General features: G+C 35.1%; 2 protein-coding genes across 3 annotated transcripts; both read right to left on the bottom strand.

The window, feature by feature from the left end:
* Positions 1 to 1,321: 1,321 nt before the first annotated feature.
* Positions 1,322 to 9,083, bottom strand: LOC133677294 (probable galacturonosyltransferase 7). The gene is made up of 9 exons (XM_062099232.1): positions 8,526 to 9,083; positions 8,273 to 8,310; positions 8,079 to 8,147; positions 5,915 to 5,966; positions 5,741 to 5,790; positions 5,354 to 5,652; positions 3,187 to 3,544; positions 2,557 to 3,102; positions 1,322 to 2,129 (listed from the first exon to the last, which is right to left on the bottom strand). Exons 1-9 carry the CDS (start codon positions 8,668 to 8,670, stop codon positions 1,851 to 1,853), a joined length of 1,836 nt encoding a protein of 611 aa, XP_061955216.1. The 5' UTR covers positions 8,671 to 9,083; the 3' UTR covers positions 1,322 to 1,850.
* Positions 9,084 to 15,251: 6,168 nt separating this feature from the next.
* Positions 15,252 to 20,603, bottom strand: LOC133676492 (leucine-rich repeat receptor protein kinase HPCA1-like). 2 transcript variants are annotated; one of them, XM_062098162.1, is made up of 19 exons: positions 20,316 to 20,603; positions 19,971 to 20,094; positions 19,772 to 19,843; positions 19,522 to 19,596; positions 19,365 to 19,436; positions 19,102 to 19,281; positions 18,900 to 18,974; positions 18,743 to 18,814; positions 18,576 to 18,647; positions 18,406 to 18,474; positions 18,241 to 18,315; positions 18,076 to 18,147; positions 17,855 to 17,989; positions 17,288 to 17,757; positions 17,042 to 17,194; positions 16,787 to 16,926; positions 16,474 to 16,693; positions 16,056 to 16,291; positions 15,252 to 15,941 (listed from the first exon to the last, which is right to left on the bottom strand). In XM_062098162.1, exons 1-19 carry the CDS (start codon positions 20,407 to 20,409, stop codon positions 15,396 to 15,398), a joined length of 2,952 nt encoding a protein of 983 aa, XP_061954146.1. In that variant the 5' UTR covers positions 20,410 to 20,603; the 3' UTR covers positions 15,252 to 15,395. The 2 variants fall into 2 exon arrangements, with proteins under 2 accessions (XP_061954146.1, XP_061954147.1); XM_062098163.1 differs by having other exon boundaries at positions 19,102 to 19,263; positions 20,316 to 20,601.
* Between the last annotated feature and the right edge of the window lie 713 nt (positions 20,604 to 21,316).

The raw sequence follows: 21,316 nt of genomic DNA, 5'->3' as shown, positions 1-21,316 counted from the left end.
ATCTTCTAACGTGTCGAGACTTGGCGCATATTATGTATGTGTTTAAAGCCCACTTGCCGACTCGGGCCATGGATACCTTTACTTGACCTCCCCTTCGGACTCCCTCTTTCTTTTGACTCTATATATGTGGGCACCTGATATCTATGAGGGTTCACCCAATAGAAATCTGCCTCTACGGCGGAAGGTGAACGTCAGGGATGGCTCAGCTGGCTTTAACTATCTTGTGGGAATATGATAGGAAGGAAGAAAATCTCTCCTCGAAGAGTTTGGGCACTGCCCCACGATTTCTTTGCCGTATCCCCGTCATCTTCGCTCACATTGATAAGAGCATTATCTAACGTAAGGAGATCCTTTAAGCATATCTTAATGGATAGAGGGCTCAAGGCCTGGAACGACTTGCTTTGATCTTCTAGAGCTACTGGGCTGAGGAAATATTCTAGCAGGAGAGCAGGGAAAAGGCTTCACACTGAATGGGCTTTCCATACGAGCAGAAGCAGCGTCATTATGCAAGGTTGAAAGAGAGATTCTCTATAGACCCTTGGTTGCGCAACCGTTTGCAAGTCCAACTACTTTCGAGCAGGCTTCACATGGATTTTAACTGATATCAGGGTTGGTGGCATCAAAGATGGTCACCTAGCTCTGCCAACCCCATCTTTACTGGCGCAGCCTCACGTTCCCATTACAACAGTCACCTTTGCAGCTGCCTATCTACCACCGCAGCAAACCCAGCCATTACACCATCACATCAAATATCACACAAATAAAGTCAATTGCCCTTCACATATTTAATAGCCTGTCGCTATCCATAACCATTTCTATCAGGCAGGCATACTTGCTCTCTTAAATGCAACAATCTAGTGGAAACTTGTTATTCATTCTCGAACTAGTCGCATGGACAGACTTTGTCGATCCACAACCTTGTCAAACCACTCTTTAGCATGGATACAAACTTTCTAGCATACCAATCAATCACAACATATCACAAGATAACAATAAATTACACAGGAATTTGTCATCCTCCAACTTCTGGCCTTCGGGAACATCCCAAGTTGATGTGTCACTATATCATGCTCACCCTGCCTTTGGAATTTAGCTTAGCATGATATCTGAAATCTGACATTTACACTCCAGAAGATGGAGTCCAAAAACGAAAAATCTAGAGTAGGAGCCCCGGGCCCTCAGAAATATTTATTGCCGACTAAAAACTCCTCAATGCTATGTCCAGCTGCATGCCAGGACCTCAATTGACAGGCCACAATTTCGGCAATGTCAATTAGGTTAATGCATGAACAAATTGACAATTAAATATCGATACAAAAGGTAAGGTAAATCATCCCTTTAAGTTTCTCATCACAAAATTAATTAATCACGCTTTAAATCAAATAACAAACAACCTGAGAAAAGAATTAACTTTGATAGGCACAAGACAACTTGCTTTCTCCACCACCAGTAACAACACAGATGGCAATTCAATCTTCTTGAAATTTAGCATACAGCTGAACCCTTTTTGTGTCCAGTAATATTGCTAAGCATTTGTATCCCACAACAACTTACCAAATAAGAAGCAGAGAACGCAGTTCTTCTTGTCATTCACTACAGTTTCCAATACGTTCTCCTCTCCTGGCAACTACAGGCGCCTCCAAGGTGTTCATTCCCTTCTGCTTGCTAGAAACTAGATAAAATATTCCAGTCCATTTATTTACCAAAACATCAGAAGGCACTTTGTTGCAACCCAATATCTTTTCAGGAATCTAAGCTCAGAAAAATTATGAGCACCAAGAAAACATCTGGACATTCATGCTTCTTGAATGCTCTCCACAAACAATGGCAGTATCTATACCACTGGCTCGTTATGGATTCACATTGCACTCCACCAATAATTGATCATGTCGGTTTAGAAACCTCTTCCAATAATGTTTATACTTTGGGATTCCTACCTCAAGCCAAGGTTTCATTTGTCCATTAAAGTGCAACACGGAAGCCTTCTTAATGGCTTGGACATCAATCCCATAGTCATGACCCAGTCCAGACAAAGCCCATGCACCATCAAGCGGATAAACTAGGTCTTGAAAGGTAAGCAAGCTTGTGCTCAATGCAACAGATTCAGCTGACTCTGTTCCCTTGCTAACCTGGTTTCCATGTTTGAAATGTAGGAAAACAAATGAGATCTACCTGGTGGTCAAAATCTAATGATAGTAAAAATTTAAATATTCACTGAACCACCACATGAAAATACAGAAATCATACTGGTCAATATCCTTCTACCAAAGTTGTTATAGCAATATAGTGGATGCATTTGATTACAGTTTCATGTTTTATGATCCAGCTAGTTTTCTTGCATAAGATTAGAAATCACATAAATTGGTCAACCAAATCCTTTTGCCAAAGTTGATATACCTTTATGTTTGGATCATTGGATCAAAAGAGGGTTGGGTTACTATTTCATATATACTATACAACTAGTTTCTCCTCATAGATGATTAAAACAGTCAAACAACAAATTATTCACAAAAGTAATATCTCATAAAATAAATTTGGTAAAACTAAATCACTCACCTCTTGTCCCAGCTTCCAATAAGTTTTAGTAAGATCTAGCTCTCTCCACCTGACCAGATCAATTACATTCAATCCAGACATCCAAGCACAAGAAGTTTTATCAAAAATGCTTTTTCCCAGATAACTTCTAAGCTGACCCAACTGCACCGAACATAATTGTAAAGCACCATTCACTTTCCTTCCCATGTTAAGGTTCCACAGGTCAGACAAGTCCCGCTGGACAACAACATCATCATCCAGAACCACAACTCTCTTCAACTTCTCAAATATATAAGGAAGAAGATAGTGAGAATGGGAAAAAACAGATACATATTCCGTTCTTAAATGAGATGCTGGTGGATTAGTAACAGTTTGGAAAGAAACACGATACTCCACTGGCAGGGACATGCTTTTCAGAACCTCCTTATCATAATATTTCAGGGTAACATTTTCAATGTTCAAAACTTGGACAGCAGCTTCCTTGTAAGTATTTCTAAGGAACCATAGTTTCATTGCATAATAATTCAGTCCATCTGTCAGAACATGAAAAACCAGATTCCCACTTTCCTGAAGCATGCAGGAAAATGATTAGATAATCAGAATTCAGAAATTTTAATGTAAAGAGTACATGGAAGAATACTAGCAACATACTCTTGCATGCACAGCAGTGGAGTTGATTACAACTGAAGCAGCAAGTACATTTGTGGAGAATACAACATAGTGTTGCAATGATGGATCTGAATATCTCTCAGACAGAGCGAACTCCTTATCATGTGCAGAAGATTTAAAATATTCCACAATCAGTCTCATAGAGAGACAGTGTAAACCCTTTGGCATGGTCTGCACTGCAAGTTGATAAAGGAAAGCACTCTGCTTCATGTGAAAATTAGTTTCTTCCTCGGTTAGATCAAGTATCTGCCTCAATTTCTTGTCAACATTATTACAATCCACAGGGAATGTTTTAGCTTTAGATATCACATTTTCCATCTTCTGTAATTTCTTCTGAATTCTGATGAAACAGGTAAATTAGTGTGCTGGAGCAGGAATTATGTAAAATTGTTAAGCAGTATCTATTACAAGAGACAAAGTATCAAAGAGTGACAGTCCACATCAAAAGGAGACAGCAAGCAACAATGCGAGCATAAATTTCATCAAAAAACAATGAGGCCATATAGCAACAAGGGAGGGAACACCAACACCTTAATCAACAATAAGCTCAACAGATCATTTACCAACTTCTGCTTCAACATTCTGTAGTATTGTTAAACGTGGGTGAAGCTGCTCAAAAAGTGATGCAGGACAAACTGATACTTATTGTTAGAATCAGGTTGTGGAATTTAGATATTTTGAGACTTGGAAATTGACCACAGGTTCAATTTATGCATAATCAAGGGGAAAATGGTGGAGAACTACTAGCTCACATCATAAGGTTCAAGGAACCACTCTTTTAATGGAAAAACTAAGCATCAGATTGTAGGGATCAAGGAATCATCAACCTTGAATTAAAATTCACCACACTCTCAATAAGGTAAATCAAACAGTTGCACCTTTCTTCATAAAAATCTCTAGAATTGAAAGACTACAAGCATGTTTATAAACTTGAAATATTCTTACTCCTAATGGAATAGAATATAAGCAACACAAAATTCCAATTTTAACTAGGGGAGAGATCAAAGGAATTGATACTTTATATTCCCTAATATAGCTGCCATAACTGATCTTTCACAGAAATCTACTGCAGTCACAAACTTGTCTTTGCTTAAATATTCATTCAATTTTATAGTTATATCCATAGGCTGCATCAAAATGTCAAAAATTAAATCCTAAAAAGGCAATAAAGGGGGAGGCAAGTGTCATGCAATGAAAATTTTAGGATACTGAAAAGATGGATTACATCTGCATTGACCACACCTGATGCTGCAGGACAAACATGAAAATGAAAACTAAGTCCCCTAAAAGAAAATGGCTGAAGCTGTTAGAGAAGGATGTCAGAATGGACAAAGCCTTGAGGATCCATAATTGGGACTAGGAGGATCCAGCAACCCAACATGTGCAGAAGCTGTAACATGCACATGTGCATGACATCCTCAGAGCTTACCACTGGCACTAGAATTTTATTATAGACAAACAGGAAACCAGTAATGTTAAAGAGTAAAACCACAAGAACAATATATTTTGTTAAGACAGCAAAGGAAAAACATGTTAAGGTGAGTCAAGTACAAATTGGAACACAAATGCATAAATTTCTATGAGCTAAGATAATGTGGAGAACACTAATTGTGTGTAAAATAGGCAAAGCATGACACCTAGGAAGAACAAAGAATAACGACCTGAGACTTCTAATACCGGGTGGAAATCAGCAGCAGTGGGAGGAAGAGTGTCATCATTGCAAAATTCTTCACAGCCAGAAAGTCAGCATAGTTTATGCATGCACATTCCTTTAGGTTTTGAGTTTAAGATTTAGATACCAAATTGCATTGTTCTTTCCTATAAATTTTCAGAGAGTCAATATCATTGTTTATAATCATGCCTGAATGAGTTTGTCCCACAATAGTGAGGAGAGGCTGTAATCTCATGTGGCATGCTTTCCTTAAAGCCAGGACAGTGCAACAGCACTCTCATAACACACATCCTTTGTTGTGTGCATTGAAACATTTAGCTTTACACATAATAAGCTCCATTCCCTCGACTGACGTTTATTATGTAGTTAAAATGGTAGTAATTGGTATGATTATTTCCTCGCTTCATCGAAGAAAAACATTTCCATGCACTGTTCAAACTAATGGAAGATAAAGACATGAAACTTAAAATGACTTACTGTGGTGGAAGATCAGCATCTGTTGAACTTTCACTAACAATTCGCTCCAGTTCTTGAATATTTTGTTTCAGTTCATGAGTTAACTTCTCTTGAGATGGAAGCTTTGCAATGCTAGGATAATATGCTCTAGCCACAAAAAGTTGGTCTTTTAATTTCTTCACCATAAAATCCTTCATATTTTCTCTATGCTCGTCACGCCAATGGCAATAGCCTCCAAATCTGAGCTCACATTTTTCACTTTCCTCAACTGCATTTCTTTTATGCTTTGTGATTTCATCTGTACCAGCAGCTGCAGCATCCTGCCACAGCATATTAAAAAACTCCAGTCTTTAAAAGCATTATAAATGGCTAACTTTTCAGAAAGCACTCGGATGCTTGCATACATACATTTCTAATGGGAGGTGGTTGAGGTACAACAGGAAGCACCACAGGAGTACCTGTTAATGATTGGAAAGGAGAATAAGCCTTTTTTCTTTTTAAATAATCAGTCTTTTAGTTGGAAAGTGACAATTATAAAAGAAACGCTTGAGATTTTTTGTCATTGACTGCCATGAACAACACCTGAACTTGCGGTCTTATTTTCTGCTCCACTTGTAAAGTTTATAACTAAATCCTGAGATACAAAATACGAGAAAACACAGTGGATTAAAAACAGATTTAGATACCTGTACATAGGCTAAAAAATTTAATAAGGTTAAATCAAATTGTAAGTAGGCCTTAAAAGCTCAAGCTTCCAGTGAATCTGTATCTTGCTTCATTCATAACTGAAGGAACTGAACCATAATAAATCTAATACTACAAGGGAACAGGGCAAAAGGTGATGCACAAGATATTTGCAGAAGCCCAGAAGCAATTCCATTTGAAATTGAATTGAATTGAAATATGAAATTTGTAATAGCTTCTTTTGTAGCCATTACACTGAGAGATATTTGCACCAGATAATGCACCTTTATAGACCCCTTAACAATGGATAGCAAAACTTTTGACTCCAGGACTTGGAAAGGAACTACAAATGAAAGCGATCAGTTGCTAAAGTTATATGAAGCCAGAGATGAACAGAAAATATTAAGGCCCTGAATTTCTTCAATACATATATGAAGAGAGTAACAAATGGAAGTGTTAATAGTATTGGTGAATCGCTCCAGATCAAACAATGACTATATGAAGAGAAGAATAGTAGAAATGAAATGCCATTTTAGGAGGTCAGGAACAGCATGGTAAAGCAAATAAGATAAAATCTTGTTCTATCAAACAGAGAGAACCACCAAATCTCTCTTTTATCATACAATATATCGAGAATGTCCCTGACAATCAGAGTTCAGTTACTGTTTCTGCATTTGTGTGAAGATATAAAACTTGATCAAAATCAGACAACTTCTCAGCAGAATGATTTACTGTCAAACATCAAATTCCTAGTTTTCCAAAAACAAAACGAAAAAGAAAAGGAAGAAAGAAGAAATCCAAATAATTGACCAAGGTTAAATCCTATTAGCACAAAGTTATCATCATCAATCAATATGATTTTTATTGATGCACATTAAAGGGGAACTTTTTGAAGATTATGCATAATAATTAAGTTTTCCAAAATTCCACATGTTATGCATGCTTCTGATCTCATACATGGACCATTGCTACAAATCAAAACTTTGCTGGATTACAAAGCAACAATACAATGAGGATGTTAAGCCAAGAGGAAAAAACAGAAACAGAAACCATGGTATTAAGAGAGAATTTTCAGAGATTCTGAGATCTCTTTTTAACTTGAGTGAATAGTTAAAAGAGAATTCTTTTGACATCTTATTGTTTTATTCTTCATTAAATACACTTGACAGTTTCATTCCTGTTGAATTTTATTTGTTTATCTCTAAACGAATTTATTTATCAGGGTTGGATGAATTTGTTTTTATGGTGAGGGGATTTTCAATGATTGCATTTGTCAGATACAATTGTAAACAGATTAGAAATACACATTCTGAAGGTCCATACCACAACAAACGTCTTCCAAAGACAATAACCCATCGCCATTTCCCAACTTTTTAATCATATAGCAAACTCAACATAATTGTTTCCAATGTTTTTCCACTGATTAACACAATAGCAACTCCATTCAGCAATTGATAGGTTTATTTGGAGTAGGTATAGTGTCCATGGTAAATTTCTTGGTTTAGAGGTTTCAGTTTCAAATCTAGGCAACTCTGTAGGCAGGGACAGAGTTGGTACTTCTGCAATTCTGTACTAGGTTCCTTTTTCTTTGGCCTTCACGTTATTTGCAGGTATTTCCCCATTCATGAGTCGTTAGTCTATTTAGCATTTAATATCATATTTTATTTAAAAGCCATAACCCCATTTAGCAATACATAATGAAGCTTGAATCTTGAAGACTGCGTCATACTAATATGCCACTTATCACTCAACCTTAATAAACCTAATGGGAATCGGGAAGCTCAAATATGAATAATAAAATATTGCAGGACGAGGCTGAGCATGCCAGAGAATAAGAAAGTGATCATACTGATCGAAAAGCGTGTGCGCGCGCGCACATTCAAAGTTCTTGTTGTATACGTATAAGAAAGTGACGGGAGGTTAAACTGCCTAATGTTGAATCCTAAAAAACGAAAACCAAACTATCAGTCTCAGTTACGGTGGCAGTTTTCAAGTAGACTGGTAAATAAGAGTAAGGTTCCAAAGTGCAGCAAGAAAAACAAGGAAAAAGTAAGGACATTACTTGATGAATCTTAGGAAGAGTTGGTGCAAAGTTGTTGATAAGTTCCTTTATGTGGCTTGACTGGTCTGTCTACAGTTACAAGCAAATAAAAATAAAATTAGTCCGTAAAATGAAAAGAATTCTTGTAATATCATATCAAAGACACCCTAATAATTCAATTCAATTAAAAATTGTTGAATTGAAAAAATACATACAGCAGAAGCAGAAGAAATTTGTCGATCAGAGAGATGTCCTGCGGAGGAAGATGAATGACATAATTTAGTAATCGAATTCATTTGATGTGACAAAAAAAGAAAGAAAGAGATCTGGTTGGCGTGTATTTAGTAAAAAGTAAAGTGTGTATGTATCAGTTAGATTCGAAAGAAGAAAACAACAGAAAAAGTGAAAGGGAAGCTGGATCTTGGGGGGGGTGGGGGAGCGGGGGGAGATGTTGTTGTAAGGAGTTACCGGTGGAGTGGAAGCCGTTGTGGTAAAGGCCGAGCAAAAAGACGAGAGGAACGAGCATTGAAAGCAGCACCAGAAATAGCACTCCTATTACCAGACATCTCCATCGCCTTTTCCCTTGATTGTGATTATTATGATAGCTTTTCATCTCCTCCCTCTCTTCGTCCGAGGAGATTCTCTCTTTTTCCTTTCTACCACCGCTCCTATCGAATCTAATCTAATATGCAGCTGCAGGGCCGTCCGTCAGATTCAAATTTCATTCAATTGCATTTACGAGAGGCAGGGGCAGGCTTTTTCCTTCCCTCGCAATCAACAAATCATTCACATTATCAAAACATTACGAGTATTATTATTATTATTATGTACTGCACCGCTTCTCCTCTTCTACTCTTCTTCTGCCTCTTGTTATCCAATTACAGATACAAACTCCAACTCGACAATGCAAATGGATCCTCTTCTGGATGCACAGAAAGAGAGAGAGGGAGAGAGGGAGAGGGAGACAGAGAGGAGAGAGGAAAGAAAAGGCGAGAGAATTGCCCACGCACACAGAGTTGGAGAATTGCACGTGACACCTTTTCTCAAACTAGCGTCTTTTATTTTACCACCGCAGAAATGAAAAAAATTGAGAGGTGAATATAGAAAAAAAATATTTAATATTATATTTAATAAATTTATTTATAAAAATAATCTACATAATAAAAATCGACAAAAATATAAAATTTATTAAATAAATATATATATATATGTAATAATAAAAATAATGTAATAAAATAAATGTTTTTATTTTTAAAAATAAACTTAATTTCTATAAAATATAAAAAAATTATAGATGAATTATATTAATCTCATGAAAAAAAATAAACACACTCAATATAATAAAAAAATTATTATTATTTTAAAAAGGCTAAATAAAAAAAATCATAGAGAATATGTATTAATCAAAACATAAATATAAAAATTATTTTTAAAAATACATATAAAAAAGTTATGATTTTTAAAAAAATATATATAAAAAAATAAGGTCAAGCGTTGTAGGTTAAGTAAGCCAGGCCTAGCGCCTAGCCCATAAAAAAAGCGCTCGCGTGCGGGTCTTTATTGTTTTGGAGTAAATAGTGCCCCATTCTTTTTTGAAAAAAAAAAAATTGTGTCACCTACAATTACCCATAATCCAGCCATTGTGGTGGTCGGAAAAATAAGGCTCTTGTGTTTTCAACCAAAAAACTTATTTTTAACACCCAAAACACCTAAAAAACATCCTTAAAACATTGTTTAACCAATTCATGGCCTCTAAAAATGCAAAAAAAAAAAGGCCCTAAAACCCATAATCAACTAGAAAATAAAAATATTTAAGAGCTCAGATATGTTTTTAGATGTTTTCAATATAAGAAACGACTTAATGTTAACTCCCCTCATCATATAGAATTATTTAATAAAAAAATTGACCGTTTTAGTAGTCAAAATCGTCGTCAATGACAACTCTATCTAAGTCATAATTTGATGACCCCTTTTCTCTCTTTCATCTCAAAAAAACTAAAAAAGAGAAAAATGAAGTATGTTACCAAAATGTAATGTATAAAATTATAGGAACTGGTTACCTAATAGTTTTTAAAAAATAAAAGATTAAAATGAACTTTTCAAATAAATTAGACTCTAATTAGGCTAAAAAAATATGCAATTGGACTCTCATTTGGATTTTTAAAAAAACTCAATTGTTCAAAAAAAATTCAAAAACTAAATTAATTTTTTAAAAAAATCTCACTATTAAAAACCATATTAAAATATGAGAGTAAAAAAAATAAAGTAGTTACAGTAAAGAAACTACACACTTTATAGTTTATTACTAGATAGTTTGTCACGTTCTACTTCTGGAAACATACGTTGTTTTTAATTGTAAAACAATTGAAAAAAAAACATTTTTTTTTCTCTCTTGCCTTTTTCTTGTTAATTTCTAGCTAAAAACACTTTTCGTAACACAATTTTTAGATTTCTCCTTGCCTTTTTCTCTCTTTCTCTCCCAAGCTCTCTTTACTCCTCTTTTTTTTTTTGTCCAGCCATGGTTTCATGAAGAAGAGAGCTGCTAAAATTTTCCAGCTAATCAAGCATATTTACAACACTGCCATTAATTATTTTCATGCTATTTTTTAGTCTAATTGTCGACATTATTTGACAACCTTACCAAACTCTGATCGCTCTAAAATTTTAACTATAAATGAAAATATATATGAAGGAGTCCCTCGTAAATTTTCAATCCAATCCGACGATCAGATTGAGCGTTATGCTTAATAGCGCTAAATTGGTCAGTAGGTGATTTTTAGCAAGAAAAATCCAAATTTTCTTGTTTAACCCTTTTATATAACATATACATTAATCCTCTAAACCCTAAGGGTCATTTTATCATTTGTACATAAACCTTTAATCTTCTGTTATTTGAACATTGACCCCTCTTGGTCTTACGTATTTATTTTGTTCCCATATATTTTTCTCTTTAACAATTTAGCACTATATTCACTTTTCATTTCATTAATTTCACCATTTTTATCTTGATTTAGGTTAATTTAATTTAATTTAATTTAACCCATTTTATATTTATTAAATTTCTCATATTTTAATAACCTAGAAAAATTATAATCGAGGGTTTACACCTTGAATCTAGCAAAATCAAAAGAAATAATTAAAATAAACAACCCAGCGTAGTGACTTGCCCAAAATAAAGAGAGACAACAAAGAGACCATTGTCATCTCGTGCAAAATCAACTAAAATCCCATCCAACTCTACTAGATAAGCACTTTCTCAAGAACAACCATGCAATCGGGTACATTGCAGGTAAGACCTATATCTAACTACCAGCCCTCCACTCTGAACAAATCAGGAGATTGACAGCTCATTAAACACTTATTGACAACAAACAACCTAGTAATCCAAGCCAAGCCACCAGCTAACTCAGCCTCAAAGCCGGCCCCAAAATCACATATGAACCCACAACAGACAACCAACAGACAACCAACAGACCAGAAACCCCAATCTCTCACCAAAAACCCAACATGTCAACTAACCCAGCCTCGAAGCTGCCCCTAAAATCACAGATGAACCCACAACATACCATGACAAAATAAAAAAACCAAACCTGTGAAAACCCGCTAAATTATAATCTGAGTAAAATAAATAAAGTACCGAATATATTAAATAAAAGGATTCCAAGTATTGTAATTGGATACAATAGAATAAAATATAAGATGTTAAGGTGAGAATTAAGTAAAAAGAAGAGTTGAGTGGCAAAAATAGAAATGAGAAGAAATGAGGGCCAATGTGTAAATAAGTAAAAGTTAGACTATAAATGCTCCATTTTTTTCTCTTTTAGCCGTGAGTTTCAAAGAAAGAGAGGGGGAAGAATTGTGTGATTTTTCTACTTACATGCTCATTGATTTCACTAATTAAAGCGAGTAATTAGAGTGAGTAACTTAATTAAACATAAAAAGGGGGTTGATTTTTTAAGGTGGTGAATGCATTGAAGGAAGGATTTCAAGCTACGGTTTGAAGAGGGAGAAGAAGAAAACTTGATTTTTCTTGCATTCTTTTCTTAAATCCTTATCAAAGTGAGGTAAATAACATGCTCCAAATGATTAATTCCTTTAATTTTATGTTTGATGAAGGATTATGCAAAATTATGATTATGTGAAATTGTGGATTTATGTTATAATTTATAGGAATGATGCAAATTATGTTTGAACCATGTTAGAAAGCATGAATTATGATTGGGTAAGTGTTTAATTTTAAGTAAAAGAAACAAAAATTATTTTTCCTCATTTTAATTGAATATTTGGCCAAAAGAGGAATAATTTGGGGGAATTGAGGTTAAATACAATTGTTTGGAAAATATGGGAAGATGAAGGTTTATAAGTGTTGTTATATGAATGAAGTAAGAATTTTTCAAAGAGAAAAGAAAAATCTTCACTTCCTTCCCTAGGTTGTTTTTGGCTAAATAGAGAAGAAAAATTAGAGAATGAAGTTTAAATAATATTATTGAGGAATCTTATCAAATTGAAGACAATTGATGTTGATAGATTAAATTGTATAGGGACTTTTGTGAAAAAAAATAATAATAAGTAAATGTTTCATAAAGGAGGGTTTTGTCCTCCTTGAATTAAAAATCAATTAAACTTAATTAAGGGTGTTGGATTTAATCAAAGAATATGTAATGGGTATTAGAATTTTTACCGGTTCGAATGAATGAACAATGACAAAGTAATTTTTATTGGTACAGAGGAGGCCGCATGACCTAATCAGCAACAAGGAACATCTTCACGCGCACAGACACCAAGTAGGTGTTCGACACCTTGGAGTAATTAATTAGTTTAAATTTTTTTATTATTATTGTAGAATGAATTTTTATAGATTGTAAATTCTAGTGCTAGTTACTGGAAATAATGCCCTGGTGAATGGGCAAGCCTTGAAAAATTATTTCCTGGTTACTGGAAATAATGCCCTGGTGAATGGGTAATAATGCCCTGGTGAATGGGTAGTTACTGGAAATAATGCCCTGGTGAATGGGAAATTACTGGAAATAATATTCTGTTGAATGGATAAGCCTTGAAGATCATTTCCTGATTTCTGGAATTTATGCCTGATTGCATGGCCATGTTAAGAAAATTAATTTACAAATTAATGGGAAAAGTCACTTTAATGTATATGAATAATTAGTCCTTAATCAATTACTTATTGAAATGTGCAATTGTTTTAATCATGTTTTATGCGATAATGTTTTTAGGTACATCGCACCCTCGATCTGGAAAGTAGATGCTTGGATAAATAATTTTGTTATGTGATTAATGTAATTGGAAGAACTAATATTTTGTTGTAAATATACTTCAATATCTAAAAATGTAATATTTAACTTATTATCTTATGTATGATGTAATTTATAATGTTATTATTATTATTATTAAGTTGAATTATGGTTGGTTGTGTATATATTTGAGCACAAATACTAAAAAAAAAGAGAGACGATGCATGTTAAGAATTTATTAGTTTTATTATAGTGTTCTATAGAAAATAGATTTGAGATATTGAAATATGGTTGAGTTTTTTGAAGTCCAAATAATGGGACGAATATTGTGATTGATGTTACAGGTTGAGAAATGATTGAGTCGATAACTTGGTATCTAAAGAATATAAAGGAAACTCTGCTGAAATTTCAGAAAATTATATATATATAAAATATATAAAAAAATAAAATTTATAGCTACGAATATATATCATATATTTTGAGTTTATAATTTGAAACTGTTACAAAACAACTCACAATTTATCGTGAGAACCAAATAATTTCTCTGTGATAACATTGCTTCGACCCATAGTAAAACACTTACAATCTACTATGCATAACTGAGCTATTTTAGTATTTTTTGTAATAATTCCCCTCCTCTTGTAATTAGTATTTATTTTCATACTCTTGCACTTCATTTTACTTTCTTTTCCCCTCACCCTCCCACCCTTATTATTGTTGCTTTTCTTGTTTTCCCCTTCCATTTTTTTTCTTTTTCAAATAATTACCTGTTTTTTTTATTTTCCAAGACAGCTCGTAAACTTTTTTTATTTTACTAATATCTAATAATAATTTAGTGCTTACTCATATATATACTTGCTAAAAAGTTTAAACATGCTATCTTATTTTTTAATAAAATATATATCTTCCATGTGAATTGAAATTAATTTTATTATCACATCCTATATTAATATGATTTATTCAAAAACTTTAATAAAGAATATTACTATCATAAACCATATTCCAAAACAGATAAAAAAAACTGTTAAATGAAAAATCTTGTAGTATTTATCATAATATACATCGTTTTAGGTTATCAACTACCATACTCCATAATAAAATACAAAAATCTAGTGGTATTTATAATAAAACACATCGTTTTAGGTTATCAACCAGATCTAGACCATACTCCATACTATATATGTCGTTATCTGAAAGAATGTTTTTTTTTTTTCTCTTTCAAATCATTAATTAACTACATGATATGGGCTCTAGACCAATTACATCACAAGTTGCTAATGAAGCTCAAATTAGTTGGGGGAAATCAAGAGCCCAACAATTAAAACCAATTCTAAACTAGCAACCAAGAAGAATCCCAATTCTATTGAAAAAAAAAGCCCAATTCCTGCAGAAAATTTTAGCAGTTTCTTTTCTTTTCATTTACACATTTTCAAGTTTTTGAAAAACAAATGTGATTTTAAAAAATTTAATTTTTTATTTATTTTAAATTAATATATTTTTGGTTTTTTTAGATCATTTTGATGTGTTGATATCAAAAATAATTTTTTTAAAATAAATAAAAATATTATTTTGATACATTTCAAACTACAACCACACTTTCAAACAGATATAAATATAAATGAGATTTTTTTTATTTTTCTTGAATAGTAAAACCAACAACCACTAATATAATTTTTGAGAACCATTTTGTTTGATTTGGAAAATTTTAACAATACTTAGTTTTTATTATGTCTTACCAGATAAGATAAAAAATAAACAAACTTTTTTGTTTATATTTTCATTTTGTTTCAAAATAAAAAATGGAAAACGAAAGTGATATCAAATTGTTGTACCTTCTATGAAATGATGGTTTTGCACGCAACTAGAATGACCAATTCTTCCCTTCCCTTTTTTTTTTTTTAATAATAATAATAATAATAAAATAATAAAAAAAGTTAACAAAGGGTAGCGCGTAAACTACACATGTATATATAAACTACTACAAATAAAATAATGGCCTTTTGTTTTCATATCGCATTGAACACACTATAAATCAACATGAAGGAAGGAAAACAATAGGAAAAAAAAAAAAAAGGGTTGGTCGCTACAGCTACTTGGGTTCAACTTTTGCTGAGAGAGTGTAGCCACCACTATAATCAAAGGCATTGTTATTATTAATATTGTCGACAACATCCACCTTATTCTTGGCAGCTACAACATCATGATTGTAAGGATGTCTAAGGGGACCACCGCCTCTTGAAGCTCCAAAGTCTGTTGCTGAAGAAGATGCTGATGTTGTTGAGTTTGTGTTCACCCCATCATTTTGCAATATCATTTCTATTGCCTTCACCACCTCACTCATTGTTGGACGCTCTGTTGCTGACTCTTCAACACACTGCATTGCCACTTCCAAAAATCTCCCAAATCCTACCAGATTCCCTCCCATGTTTCTAAGGCCTGGATCCATTATTTCTTTCAATCCATAGTGCTCTTCATCATTCCTGTCCATTGCCATTCTTACTTCCCGCACAATGTACTTCCCTTTCTCTATAGGTTGCTTAGCTGCTATCAGCTCAAGCATGACCACCCCAAAACTGTACACATCGCTCTTCTCTGTTAACTGTTGTGTCATGTAATATTCAGGATCCAGATAACCCTGCATCCAAATTTATAATTAACACAATATATGTGACCATTAAGATTTGATATATATGGCATGCAATGCCCATATTGATCAATATACTGAAAACAAAAGCAAGTAAATGCTGACCAGGGTTCCTTTAACCTGGGTTGAAACATGTCCTTTCGAGCTGTCTGATACCAGCTTTGACAGGCCAAAGTCAGCGACCTTTGCTGTTAAATTTTCATCCAACAGAATGTTGGTGGACTTGACATCTCTGTGGATTATAGGAGGATTTGCAAGCTCGTGTAAGTAAGCTAATCCTCTAGCCGACCCAAGAGCAACGCGAAGTCTCCTTCTCCAGTCAAGATAAATGCCAGACTTCCCTATAATCAATCCACTTCACGTATCAGCATATGCATACTGATTAAAAGGAAAATTCCCCTGGGTATCTTTGTACATGTCCATTAGTGGGCCAGAAAAAATTAAACTGAAAATTACTAAATGTCTTAGCATGCATTGTTCTCGATGCTGACTTGCATAGCTAAAGTAGAGTGAGCATAAATACCTGACAAGCATTCCCGTAGTGTTCCATTAGGCATATATTCATAAACTAGCATCTGTTCTCCTTGTTCAAAACAAAAACCCACAAGACCAACAAGGTTTTTGTGATGAACTCGTGATAGCAACTCAATTTCAGTCTTGAACTCGAGCCCGCCCTGCATTGATCCTTGCTGAGCTCTTTTGATTGCCACTACCTGGCCATCAGAAAGCATTCCTCTATACACCTGGATACAAGATGGCGCATATTTAATAATATAAGAGATGACTAAGCAGCAACTATTCCTCAACTTTTCTGATAATCTTGGAGATCGATATACCTTGCCATAGCCTCCAGAACCTATCTCATTGCTTTCTGTAAAGTTGTAAGTGCACCTTTTTAGTTCTTCATATGAGAACCATCTTGCTCCCTTTAACTGAGGTACCCCGCCACTATCTTTGCCACTTGGAGCCCAAGAAGCTGGAAACACACAAGGTTTTATGTATAATCCAAAATTTCTTTCATGCTGCATTTAACCAGTATCTCAACGATTCATGTGCTAGCAAGAATATTAAAGATGTTATGTATTGATTACCAAATGGTTTGCTCAATCCAATGGCTTTTTCTGCACGTTTCTTCTGACGAATGGCATAAATCCCTACTCCAACAAGGCTCATAACCAGTAAGCCACAGCCAATCCCTATCCCAACAACAACACCAGTGCTCATAGAACTTCCTCTGGAAGCATCTGAAACATATTTTTGTTTTTCTAGTAAATTATCGATTCCAAGTATGATAAGACAGAAACTGCATGCATGAATAAAAAGATGAATTAAGTTACCTGGAAAAGGATAAGGCGAGGCAATAAAATAGTAGGGTCCAAAATCTTTGGGAGGCTTGTAGGTTTGGTTGGTCAAGTCAAATCCAATACTTTGAATTTCAGACCTATTAAAATATTTGTCAGTAGGTGGAAATAGTGCGACCTGCACCTGAAGGTAGTCGTCAACATTAAAAAAAGGGTTCTGAAGAAAAACGGAACCAGGAGTTAGGCCCAGTTTGCCCCAAAGAGACATTTCTAGTGAGTGAAACATATTCACATTGGACAATTCCCGGAAGGAGGGTGCTCTGAAGTACAGGGTCCCTTCATATGGATAGGCACATTCGCAACTCTGAGGGCTCAGCTTCTGTTCAGGGGGACACATTTTACTGCCACAATTAGCTAGGCTAGTGGAATAAGGCTTTGTAGACTGCTGTTGGAGCTGACAGTAATTGGTATCCGAGAGAGCAGTGCACACCGGGTTTCCTACAAGTCTGAGTGCATGACAATGAAAATTTAAGATTGATGGTGAGTGGTTGAAAGAATAAATTTTTCCATGTAAATAAATGCAATTTCTAGAAACTTTCTCACATTAATGTGTTTGTGTAATCAGCCGTCAGTGTTACAGAGGAAATCTGATTGTTCTGAAGATCAACAAGTTGAAGCTGTGTACTAATGCTGTCACCCATGTTGAAGGAGCCATTGAGTGCATTATTCCTCAATAACCTTCAAAATTTAAAGAAACGAATGATCAATTTTGCATGTTCTCAAATTGTTTTGAGGAGCTCAATTGGAATTTGGTCAAAACTTACACTTGCTGTATCTGGGGAAAACTGAACACTTTTGATGGCAAAGTCCCTTGAAGCGATCCATGTTCTATAACTCTGCAGCATATCAATCATGGATTTTTGAAATGAGATTACGGCCCTATAACATTTCCAGATATATAGTACAGTTCTGATGTGCTGGAGACTTACAAGGTGGTGAGAGATGGTAAGGTTGAGAACCAATCAGGAGCTTCTGAAGAATAGAAAGAATTGTTGCTAAGATCCCTGCAAAAGTAAATCATAGATCAGGATTCATTAACATGGAAAAAGAACAAGTTAGAAGAACCGAAGGGAACCTCCTTTTGATTGACTTACACATAATTGAGGGCGTCCATTTTTGTTAAATTTGGTAAAGGGCCTATCAGCTTATTGTGTGCTAGATTCCTGAAAGAAACATTTTAGGAAGGAAAAGTTTGATTAAGCTCATTTAAGTTTAACAGACTGAAACCACTGCCTTGTTAAACTGTGAGAGTAAGAGTACCCACAGTTCATTGAGGCTCGAGAGGTTGTTCAAATTTTTTGGGACCTTGCCAGATAAAGCATTTCTATCAAGTCGACTGCAGCAAACAAAATGAATCAGAGTCCTAATTGAGCTCGCAGAGAGGGCAATACTTTAAAAAGGGAAGATAAAACTGGGACAGTGTTTACTCACAGAACCTCGAGAGTCTGAACTAGGCCTAATGTGGAAGGAATATTTCCTTCAAGTTGGTTCCCATCGAACAATCTGTCATTAAAGAATCACAAGCAATTAGAAGGGAAGAACTGGGGTAATGAGAGATAAAAAAAAATTGGTCTGATTAACAACTTACACGTGTATCAGCACCATATCAGAGCTGAAAAGTTCAGGTGGAATGGAACCTGAAAGCTGGTTTTTATTGAAATGGCTGCAAACTCAAAAATTAGTTATTCTTTGTGCAATACCCATTTAATTAATTGCACTGCTAGGCACATTTAAATACAATATGTTTAATCATCTTTTATATTGGAGGTGTTTCAGAAATATATACTCACAAGTGCTTAGCATTTAGTAGTAGGTCCAAGCCTGGGGTGGTGTTTTTGGAGATTGGGATAGGTCCTGTCAATTGATTGTCTGCAAGGTCCAGCCAGTAGAGTTTGGAGAGTTTACCTAGAGAAGGAGGGATTCCACCAGAGAAGTTGTTTGAGTTGAGAGCCCTGTGACGAAGGGTAGTACTGTTGAATAAAGGGAAGGAGATACATATAGTGCCCCTGTTAATTCATGCATTCATAATTGTTACTGGTTTAACAACTCTTACAAGAAGGATAGCTCAGCAAGATTGCCCAGCTCATCTGGAATACTACCGCTGAAGCCACAACCAGCAAGGATTCTGAGGAGGTGTAGGAAAGACACATAAATAAAAGACACATAAGCCGGCCTGCCAAGTAGAAGATTGGGTATGTATTTCATCTTACAGGATGTTCAGTTTTAGCAGATCTCCTAACCGAGGAGTGAGGGATCCTGTGAGGTTTGTGTTAAATGATAGGTCCCTGCAATAAAATAACCTCAAAGCTTGAATATTAAGATTTAAAATTGATTGTTGCATGCACCGGACCCTTTTGTGGAAATGTGTCTTAATTATTAGCAATCTTGCTAACGTAGAAGTACGATTTGAATTGCTTGTAATAAACTTGTTCCAGTCAAGATAGATATTAAGAAACTCACAGGGATCTCAATTCGGTGAGTCCTCCAATATCACCGCTTAGCTTCCCTTTGAGGTTCATGGTTGATAACCCCCTGAAACGTATAAAATGCTTAGTGATGAACAAAATGGTCTTGCTCTAGATGGATTATTACAGTGGAGACGATGAACGAATAATAATAGTTACTGATCATAATCACGAGGAGGGAATCCAGTACTGACAATGCAGTGATCCTTGAATTGGAGCACGTGACTCCTTCCCAGGGTGCTCCGCATGGATCATGAGACTGCCCCCAACTTGGTGGTGTATTTTGCCATTGCTTCTTGAGGGATTGGAGTGCTGCAGCTGCACCACCACACAGAAATCATAGTTAGAATTATGAACTAGTGGGTGTAGGAAATGAGACAAATACAATAGAGCAACAGTACTCCTGTCTAGCCACAACTTCTGAAAACTGTCAGAAAAATAAATGAGGTTAAAAGAAGTTAATAAATAATAGCAATATCGAAGAAATAAATGACGTTAAAAGAAGGAGATGGAGAAAGGAAGCAAAGCAGTTGAATTACCATCACTAGGGTCCGTGTCAGAGAAAATGAGATGAATTCCTGAAGTAAAGAAAGTAAGGAGGAGCAACCGGGCAGTGCCTCCGCCCAGTCCCATGGCTGCTACAATATTGAATTAATGTCAGGCTACTAAACTTCCAACATCAGCCACGTACAAAAACAAGTCTAAAAGTGGAGCCGGGCTGGTCTCAAATGCTACGCTGAGGACGATAGAACAAGGAACGAGGTGGATTCTGCTGCTCTGTCATATCAACAAGAGAGAAGAAAAAAGAAAAAAGTCCCCTCTCCTATGGTGCTTTCTTTTAATTGATTTTGTCTTGTCTTAGAAGCCACTCTATGGCCTAACCATTCCCACTAACATGCGTACTAGCAAATTTAAGTAGCTATAATGATATTTGATAATGTCATCTTCTTCATCACTTTAGAAGGTCCCTGCTGCATATTTAAATTTCACGTTTTGCCGTCTCGTCCGCCCTTCCACCAACTTGGATAATTATTATTTTTATTTTGCTACTGAGATAATACATGTACGTAGGCATGGCAGCATCTTTATGAACGGCCCAATGTCGGATATTTTCCTACTTTCTTGAGTCTATTGTAAGAATGCCCATCATCATCATCATCATTGCTCACAAACACACCATCATATGTTTTACAGATGTCCATTCCATCAAAATATATGCCATAACTTTATCAAAACACTTAAAAGACTTGCTTTGGTACAAGTTCTAATTTGGACAGTTGGGTATTAGGTGGTTAGGGCATTATTATGCACTCCAAAATCTTAAGAAACACGACAGGCCACGTACAGACAAACTCTTGATCCATTAACTAGGCAGCAATTTGATCCGCAGCCCTTACAAACTAGAAGTCATTCTCCTTTGAGTTGGTTTTCTATAATGAGATTGATATTTCTACTGCGTCCTTCCGTCCCATCCATATGAGATGGTTTTCTTCGGACCCTTTAACCAAAATCCATTTTTATATATGCCATCTAATAAAAC

This window comes from Populus nigra, chromosome 17, assembly GCF_951802175.1.
Source record: "Populus nigra chromosome 17, ddPopNigr1.1, whole genome shotgun sequence".
Classification (NCBI taxonomy): Eukaryota; Viridiplantae; Streptophyta; class Magnoliopsida; order Malpighiales; family Salicaceae; genus Populus; species Populus nigra.
Note: the sequence above shows the minus strand (reverse complement) of the source record. Positions and strands in the feature narration are given on the sequence as shown.

Coding starts and splice junctions, on each gene's coding strand:
- LOC133677294 (XM_062099232.1), bottom strand. CDS start 8,670: ATGAAAAGCTATCATAATAATCACAATCAAGGGAAAAGGCGATGGAGA. Junction 5,791..5,914: donor AAATAAGACCGCAAGTTCAG/GTGTTGTTCATG, acceptor AATCATTAACAG/GTACTCCTGTGGTGCTTCCT. Junction 3,545..5,353: donor GATGCTGATCTTCCACCACA/GTAAGTCATTTT, acceptor CTGTTTCATCAG/AATTCAGAAGAAATTACAGA.
- LOC133676492 (XM_062098162.1), bottom strand. CDS start 20,409: ATGGGACTGGGCGGAGGCACTGCCCGGTTGCTCCTCCTTACTTTCTTT. Junction 17,758..17,854: donor GATTACACAAACACATTAAT/GTGAGAAAGTTT, acceptor TCATGCACTCAG/ACTTGTAGGAAACCCGGTGT. Junction 16,694..16,786: donor GTTCTGGAGGCTATGGCAAG/GTATATCGATCT, acceptor TCTTGTATCCAG/GTGTATAGAGGAATGCTTTC.